At 29.6% G+C, this 9,805-nt stretch overlaps 1 protein-coding gene across 2 annotated transcripts; it reads left to right on the plus strand.

Moving 5' to 3' along the window:
- Positions 1-3,202: 3,202 nt before the first annotated feature.
- Positions 3,203-9,755, plus strand: LOC115887331. Of its 2 annotated transcripts, none has more exons than XM_030906732.1 (7): positions 3,203-3,402; positions 3,483-3,648; positions 3,761-5,200; positions 5,797-5,988; positions 6,708-6,907; positions 7,826-7,963; positions 8,167-9,755. In XM_030906732.1, exons 1-7 carry the CDS (start codon positions 3,394-3,396, stop codon positions 9,472-9,474), a joined length of 3,453 nt encoding a protein of 1,150 aa, XP_030762592.1. In that variant the 5' UTR covers positions 3,203-3,393; the 3' UTR covers positions 9,475-9,755. The 2 variants fall into 2 exon arrangements, with proteins under 2 accessions (XP_030762592.1, XP_030762593.1); XM_030906733.1 differs by having other exon boundaries at positions 3,218-3,402; positions 3,483-3,576.
- Positions 9,756-9,805: the final 50 nt, after the last annotated feature.

The following is a 9,805-nucleotide window of genomic DNA, read 5'->3' on the forward strand; positions in this document are numbered from 1 at the left end:
ATATATATATATATATATATATATATATATATATATATATATACCTAGTTCTTCCTTGTGTAAATATGAATAATCAAACTGTTTGTCCCCCTCAGCCAATGTGGTAGGTAAGTAGGTTTATAAGACTTCATAAATGAACAAGTTTAAGTGTTTTATATTAATATTATATTATCTACTACTTTAATATTATAATTATGTACTTCTAGCTACTAAAAATATGCCAAAAAACAATATAATCTTACAAGTATTGTTATAGGTATACATTAATTACTTTATGTATGTATGTTTTTTCCCCTAATAAAAATGGAATATAATGTTCCAAATAGCATTTGTGATTTTTTGGAGGGTATAAATCTATGACTAAATATAAAAAATGATGAAATAATGCCTTAAAATGTAAAAAAAACAATGTCATAACCTCAGAAAGTTTAAAACAATTATTACCAAGTTGTTTTGAAAATACATACATCGGTTTTTCGATTGTGTTGTTTAAAAACTACAATTTTTTCAAAAAAAAGTCCACTTGGGTCATTAAAAAGTACTTTAAATATATAAAAATTAAAAATAAAATCTCTCTTGTGAGAAATTACAGGCAAATTTTAACTGTTTGGAATCAAGCATTGCTCTGAAGTTAGCTTTGCATGTCTGCCAATATAAATGTGACGTCACGACTAATAGGCTCTATTGTGCTTATTTAGTTGAAAATATGCATCTGTGGTAATTTAACTTGCATTATCCTATCTACTTTTTGGGTATGGTTTCATTATTTGAAATGGGTAAAGGTGTGGATCCGGTGGCTGACCTTGAAGCCCATATTTGCTGCATTTGATCATCGATACTACGCAAGCGCACATGGTCGATGTTGCCAAATTGCAGTTTATTTTCGAATTATTTGCAGTTGAAATTTTTTTTTTGAGTGTTAATCAATTATAATACAAATTCTATAATTAATTTTAGAATTTCAGATTTATCTTGATATCCAAAATTAAGGTAAGAAAGATAATGAAGATTGTGAAATGAAAGTATTATGAATATATAAAATTGTAATAATAATAACATTTATTTATATATTTACATTAGAATTAAAATTATCATTTACGGATTTTTTTCTTAATGGTTTTAAACTTATTAGTATTATTTTAATTCTTTCAAGTTATTTAATTTCTAGTTATTTACAGGCAACAATAGTTTTGATTATATGTATTGATGTATTGAAGTACTACCATGACGAGTCTTATAGAACAATACACGTCAATGGAAGATAGAGGTAACATCTTACCTATAATGTTACTAATATAATATACTTTGATTATAATGTTTGTATCATAATTTCTTAAAAATATCAAGTTAGTGGATTAATAGCCAATTTTAGACATATATTTTATCGAAGAGTGTGTTGATAAGACTAAAATAAGCTTTGTTTTATCTTTTTCTCTTTAGAAGGGAGATAGTTTGTGCCGTAGAATACATTACAGTATTTAATATCGTGTACTTTGATATTCTTTTCTTAATTTACTGTAATTTCTTGGTTCGTATAATGCCAAATCTTGACATGGTGAAGGTTGAGTTTGATCTTATTAGTTTTATACCTGTGTTTATACAAGACCAAATTAAGACTTAGTTAGTTTGTGATTTATATTAAGATCTTTCTTATAATATTTGTCTTAAACTTAATACTATATTATGCTTTGTGTGGAAAATAAATGTTAAAATATCTTAATTTTGCATATCCTATTCCATCCTTCCATTAGGAAAAAAAATATATGGTTTATAAATCATGAAAATTAAATAAATTAGGTGTAAGAATAAAGAAAACTTAAGGTAGCAGAAAAATTAATGCAATATATGTATAAGCAGAATTAAACAAGGTAACTGTTAAATGTTGCTGAAGCTGATTCTACAATTTTAATTACGGAGGCTAAAATGCCTTTTAAGGCCTCCGTAGTTTTGATGGAATGTTAAAAAAACTATTATGAACATGACATGGAGCTACAGCATTTAAACATTAAAAAAAAAGAAAAAACTTGGACACGTCCCTTTTAATTTCCCGAATTTTTAATAAAGCACTTTTTAAACGTAGCATTATAATCTAGATCAATTAGATTAATTATAGGAATCTAGAATTTTATTTCTATTTAATTTTATTGACTATGAAAATACATAATAAGCATTCACGTTTCACGTGTTGTGCGAAATATTAAAATAATAATAGAAATAATATACCGTGTACTCATGGTACAAAGAAAACAAGGTATGATCGATAGCGGCTCCAATTTCGTTAAGTTTGCGCATACCACCTGTGACGTCATACGCCATACAAAAAAATATTTATATTGTCCAATTGCCACTAATAAAAAAAGACCTAAAATAGGGAAGTATTAGGACATAACCCCAAAAGTTATGTCAAATCATCGAACTTGACATTTGAAAAATTATTTTTACATTTATTATGTCATCTGTTTGACAATTTGAAATTGGCGCGCGGAGCTTGCCGACCAATGGTGCCGTTTATCACCTGTGACGTAGTGACCAACCTGCGCAATATCATACCTTGTATTCTTTGTATCATGCCGTGTACTATGATTGAAAAAAATAGCGTCAGCGATGACTATGAAATGAAGATCGCTGTCATTTTATATGGGAAATGTCCTCAATCGTCATTTCCTTGCCAACTAGACGCTGTTTTTTCGATCATACTGTATATATTGACAAAACACACTGAAAAGCACATATTTGTTTTCTACTGAAAATAATTCCAAAATAACTTGCAATCTGGCAACGTCGAAGATGTGCGCCTGCGTAGTGTCTGTGACTATATACAGCAAAAACTCGTTTCAAGGTCAGCCACCGGATCCACACCATTACCTTGAAATGATTTTAACCTACATGGTACCCGTATGGTACGTACGTTAAGAAGTTTGAGGTTTGTTTTATCTTTTTTCCACTTAGAAAGTTTAGATTTTTAACTGAGAGAGAGAAAAAGAGTATATAGAGTTTTATCAACCTAGAATCATCAACCCTCAGGGTTGTGTTTGGAGACGGCAAGTTAAATTACCACAGATGCAAATTTTCAACGAATATTAGTGAATATGCGGAAGTTTGAAGTTGCCTTATGCACGATGGAAAATTTTTAAGGAACAACCCTGCTTGTGGACAGCTGTATTTGTACTCTATAATCTTTGGTATTGACTTTTATTCTCTTCTCTGGTATTGACACCACAGATGATTGACACTATTGACAGTACAAAAGTACAAATTGCAGTAAAAGTTTTTATTGTTTTTGAAAATTTAATTTTCCTTATTAAATAATATTTTAAACATTATTTTATTAAAGGTTGATAAAGCATGTAGATGAACATTTAATTTTATTAAATTTGATGTAACTTTTATAGTATGTTTTTGGTAAGAAGTTTACATCTTTTGTGAATAAGATTATATATCGTGGTATCTATTTATTAACATTCATGTAAAAATCATTACAGAGTGAAGAAGCTATAGATGAGGATCTTGAGGCCTTACTGTATGCTCAAATTTATTATGGAAAACCAGACTGTAGAGTTAATGATGGAGAAATTAGTAAGGAAGATTTGACTACTGCTAGCCTAGATAAAGATTCCTTAGACAATATTTACAGACCAAATAATTTTTGTAAGAATTGTGAACATTTTAAGAGATATTTTGATGCTAGTATTGTAGATACAACGTTTCAGTTTTAGAGGTAATACGTATTATGTAATGTGTTTATCAATAATATTTTCAGGCTCTACCTCAAGCTCTATTCTGAATAATATTCATACATCTGAAAAAAACATAGATAGCATTCAGAACAGCCATAAGCAAATTACTAAAAACATACCATCAAACAACTCACCTCAACATAAATCTTTATTTATGTATTCAGTAAAATTTCAAAGAAAGTTAGATGATTTTATAAAAATTTGCCCCCTGTCAAAAAAAATTCAAAGAGATTTAAGAAAGTTGAGAAGTGGTCAGTTAAGTGAAGAATTTTTGTTGGAGAAGTTGAATAGAAGATTGCAGATTTCTCAACTGAGCAATAAAAAAAAGGAGGAAAATTATGAGGACATTGTTTGTTTGAGTAGTGGCAGTGAAGATTCTGATTTGCAATTAGTAGACTTAACTGACATATTTCATGGTCAAAGTTTAACAGTTAATAGTTCTGATCAGTATTTTCCTAGTACAATGGAAAGAGAAAACTCAAATGAAAGTGATGATGAAGTTATTTATATAGCTCCACCACCAGTGCCAGTAATAGATATAGACGAAAGTGATCCTGATACTCCTAATACTGAAACTCATGAAATTCTAAATGATTTTTTAGTTAACGAACCAAACTGTTCTACTGAAAATTTTAATTTTAGTCTTCATGGTGTGGAATTTCAAAATTCTGATTTTGCCAGGCCAGCTAATCCAAGTGATATATATGAGACAGAAAGTAGCACAAGTACATCTGATTTTAATAAAGATTCTACTAGAAATTTTAGTAATACAGTAAAAACGATTGTATTTAATGAAGTGGAATTTCCCAAAGATTCCTTTGCAGAGAATAATTTAGAAAGTTTTGGTGAAATGATTACACCAAAGCGAACTAAACAAAAAAATTATACAAGTAAACAAGCTGATTCAACAACTAGTTCTGCGACAAAGAGATCTATTACAGACACATCTTCAGAAAGCAGTTCTGAAAGTGATTATGAAACGTCAAATCTTCAGTATAACTTGCCTGATTTAACCCCTATGAATTCAGATAGATCACCTCAAAAATTGAAGAAGGTTAATTCTGAATTGCTAACAAAAACTACAAAAAGAAGTAAAAGATTAACTGGTCAAACTACTAGTGATGATATAGATAAGAAAAAATCAAAGAAAAGAAAAAAGACAACTAAAATATTAGAGGTGGAATCTGACGTTAACGTCGGTGATTTAGGAACTAAAAATGAGCATGATCTACATGATTTGGAAGTATCACCACCAGAAACATCAAAATATATCAGTGACTCCAATAATTTAAAGGAAAAGAAAAAAAAGAAACTGATAGACAGTGAAAATGTTTTACAGAAGACCAAAAAAAAGAAAAAGTTATTTGAAAGCAATTCTTTGAATAAGAGTGTAATTTGTAATTTAAATCAAGAAGTCAAAGAACCAGAAGCAATTGATATTAATAATCTAGCTTTACCTGAAGGTAATTATCACCCTTATTTCTTTAAAATGTCAAGTTTTATATACTAAAATTTGCCAATTATTTTTTTTAATTGCATCCAAATTTAAACTTGAATAGCTTTTTAACCAATAAGCTTATAATATCAAAATATTATAAGATACTTTTTTAGAAGAGCGTTCAATTCTCTACAAGAATATGCTGCAACCCAACTAGTCTGAAAAGTCTAGACTAGTCTAAAGAGTTAAAAATTCCAAAATTGGAAAAAAATTCCCATATTAATCAAACGAAAAACAAATTTTTCTACGCCGCACCTCCTAACAATATTATGAGCTCAAACTTTCACAGTAATTTTTTTTTGTCATTTCCAATAACATTTTCGATATAATTAAGAAAAAAAAGTAGTCAATTTTTTCTTGAACCTAGGCAACATTTTGTAGAAATCCTATTTCTTTATTCACGATAGCAATTGCTCCCTGTAGCGGCCGTTCTAGGAACTTGGAAATAATTCCAGCAATTTCTCTTTTTTTCGTGGGCGTTACGGCTAATACTTTCCGAGATACAACCAAAAGCTATTCTTAGTGGGACAAGCGGTATAATTCTGTTTGTTTCATTAATAGGTGAAAAGAAACTCTCCGATGACAGAGCAATTCTTGTTGTACATTCATCAGATTCTGAAGAGGATTTTGTTAGTTTTGAAGAAATTGGTGATAATATCCAATTGGCTAATACCAGAAATGTGGATAAGAAATGTTTGGAAGTTAGAGATTATTCTGAATTCGATATCAATGTCTTACAAAGCAAAATGTCAGGTAAGTAATTTTAATAGCCTTAACGATTTTGTTATTTTATCTATAATTGATACTTTTTGTAGTAGTTTGTTTGCTAAATTACAGGTAATATGATATACCTAATGTTAATTTTTTAATTAACCAATTATTTGTAAAGACTGGCTAGCGATTCTGTAAATATATTTCCTATCTAGTGACTCATCAATCGTATACAAATAGCATAGGCTAGACAGGAAATTTCTTGCTACGGAGCTTACAGAATCCCACTGCTGTTCACCCATCGTTCACCGTTACGTCATCATTATTTGTCAAATATGAATTTTAGGGTGTGTCTGAAATCACTTTATATTGTTGAGAAAATTTTAAGTACGTTAATTTTTTTCTTGAACTCTTCATCCCTTTAATTCCAATCCTTTGGGCTATTGAAATTCCTATTTGTAAAGCACCAGCAACACACTATCCATATATACAACAAAGTTAGATACATTATTTTTTGACACCCTGTATATAAAAATTACACCCTGATTTAAAAGTATTTATTATTATATATAAAAAAGGCCAAGCTACCAAGCAATAATTAATATATATTAATTATATAATTATGTTGAGACCAGCATAATGACAGAAATTAGGAAAAGGATGAGTATTTTAGACAGTGTTTAGTTTTAATGGCTAGTGAAAAATGCGTTTAGTTTTTGTCAATAGTTGCTCATTTTATACGAATGTTATTACTTGTTTAGGTGATCCAGCTAAATGGGAAATCATTTCATCTGATATGACACTCTTGCCTAATTACCCTAGAGGTATAAAATGTCGCAGATGTAGGCAATATGGTCACTTAGCCGTCAAATGCTTGAGTAAACCGTCGCCTCCGAAATGTTCCCTTTGTGGACGCTTCGGCCATTTCGAACCTAGATGTCCCAATAAAGTTTGTTTCTCGGTAATTATATAAGAGTTATAGTCATTAATTTTTATTCAATCGTTTGTAGAGTGTATATTATTAATTTACAACTCCTCTACATGGGATTACCACCTTCTGCTTTTAAGGTTGTTGTAGCGGGTCTGAATTGTGTTCGGGAATCTTCGGCAGCGGATAAAAATAAGTAAAAGAGTTTGTATAAATTTACGTCCCAAAATTGGGTTTCCGAGACACACGGTGTAGAAGTTTCATTTTTATTTTGATTTTTTCAAATAAACCATATGCGAAAATGTCAAAACTTGACATGTGATACGTCATTCTATTCAATCATTTTTATCGAATAAAGTAAAAAAATACGGAGGGTGCGATTTAAAATCAAAAGTTGTAATCACTTCCGGTGCAACAGGAAGTAACCGAAAACAATTGAATATGTCAATCGATCCTAATTTATGTCATATACTAACATACCAAATCTCGTTTTTTCATCTGAAAAAATAAAAAAGTTATAGAGGTGATCCACTTTTGGGGCGCACCCGGTATATAGATACATCTAAATCAAATTTTTCATTTAAAAAACACTCAGACACCAATTTTCATCCAAATATCGACGTTAGTTAGGAGAAAAAATGAAATAAAAATGAAATATCTACACCCTGTTCCTCCGAAACGAAGCATTTTAGAACATAAATTTATATGAACTGTTTTATCTATATTTATCATTTGCTGCAATGCAAATTTGCTGCCAAAGTTTCCCGGCTACAATTTCTCACCACCATGTATAGCATTAATATATGCAAAGTTTCGTATTTTTGTATTTTTTGTATACAAATGAGCCTAAATAAGTGGATTACTTTTTATATTTTTGATTTTTAACAGCACTCACTATCTTATCTATGTTTTTTTTTTTCAAGTATTTGTATTGTGTAATTATTTTTTTAGTGTGGTAATCCAGGAAATTTTTCTACGACTTTCTGTTGGAAATGTGTTGAAGGCCGAAGAGCAATATGTAATGTATGTATGATACCCGGGCATTATTCTGAATTTTGTCCTGATTTATGGAGACGATACCATTTAACGGTAAATAATTTAGTACATACATATTACATAGTACATATGTATCTCTACTCATAAAGGAGAAACCTCATAAAACACAGAAAAATGGAACACCTTGTACATACTATTTGAAAGTTTATTACCCTATCATATTCTGTACAGTAGAGGGTGTTTGTGTAATATTTGAAAAAAAAAACAACTCACTACCAATATTTTCTATATTTTAGACTCAAGAAGGTGATTTGGTATCCCCAAAAGATGGAGTAGTATTAAAACCTCAAGAACAGCAATGGTGTTCAGGTTGTGCATCTCAAGGGCATTTAGAGTTCCAATGCAACAGCTATAAATGGCATAGGGAATATCCAGCAGCTTCTCCAGAAATTTTTAACTACAAAAACATCTACCCAGTAGTGAATATGCCGGTTGCACCAAAAAATATAGGATTGGTAGAAGTGTCTATTTCCTCTAATCTAAACCAACCTGAACTTGCTAAGCAAAATTTCGAGAATAGTTCATTTCAAGACATTGATAAAGAACAACATCCAAATGATAGCCAGGAACAACATTCACAAAACATATCTAACGTGTATTTCCCTAATAGCGCAAATCAAGATAATTTTCAAACAAATAGTCCACTACTTAAATCAAAAAGTATAATTGCACAGAGTCCTGAAAAATCACAAAATTCAATAATTGGAGACAGAACCACTTGTAAAATTAATCCACTATCTCTATCTAATATTGACCATACATTAAATCAAAATCAGAACGTTATAAATCCATATTCACTATTTAACTCTGCAATTAACAAAAATACAGAATTTTTCCAATCTGTTCCAAGGTCCTCAATAATAAGTCAACTAAACAATCTTCAGGGGTCCAATAATTTTGGTGATCCATTATATCATTCAATTTTAGTTAATTTACATTCCCATAACTCCACGGAGACACCCTATCAGCAGGTTAATGTGTATAACATGCCATCAGTTAATATAGGACAGATGCCTTCTCTCATTGATAGTGATAGATACAATTTTGACAAACGTCATGAAATATCATTATCTAATCATCAAGCAGATAAACAGTGTGAAACCAATGATAGTCATGTAAACCAGTTTGTTCATTCAGTAACTAAAATATTTCGTGTTTCATCACAAGAGTGTATTAAACATTTTCTTAGCAATGAACTAGCTAAATTAGACAAATTGGAATTGAGTGCAAAAGACGTTAAAAGGAAAATGAATATTATTGACAAATTAAAAAAAAAGAAATCTGCTACTACAAATAAATCAATTAAAACACAAATTCATTATTTGTATAGAAAAATAAATATGTTTTTATTTGGCGTGTACAAAATTTGTAATGGAAAGAAATACTTAGATTTTTTAAGAAATTTCTTGTATAATTCTGGGGGAGTCTTAAAACCTACCAAAAGAAAGGCACTCATAGACGCTTATAGTTACATATTTGGCGGAGAACACCATAACTTCAATTATAGGCATTATTTAAACAAGTCCTTAGTCATGCAACGTTAATTTTGTAAAGTTTTATACTACCTCGGTTTTTTTAATTTTTATGTACATCAATTTAATGAAGCTGGCATGTGACAATATGTTTTGTTAAATTTTTAATATTGTTTTGTATAAATTAAAAAGTTTTCTATACATTTTTTAGTTACTACTATTTACGTATGAAATTAAATCATAAATATTTCCACACAAATATAATTCTATTAATCTAATTATCTATTCTAATTTCTTATATGTTATATTTACAATTTTTCATATGTCATATGTAAAAATATAACGTTAATTTCAAGAAATAATGTCTCTCTTTATTTTTTTCCTATTTCCTTTTTGGATATAT

Source organism: Sitophilus oryzae, unplaced genomic scaffold, assembly GCF_002938485.1.
Source record: "Sitophilus oryzae breed Bouriz unplaced genomic scaffold, Soryzae_2.0 scaffold_562_pilon_pilon, whole genome shotgun sequence".
In the NCBI taxonomy this organism is placed as follows: Eukaryota; Metazoa; Arthropoda; class Insecta; order Coleoptera; family Curculionidae; genus Sitophilus; species Sitophilus oryzae.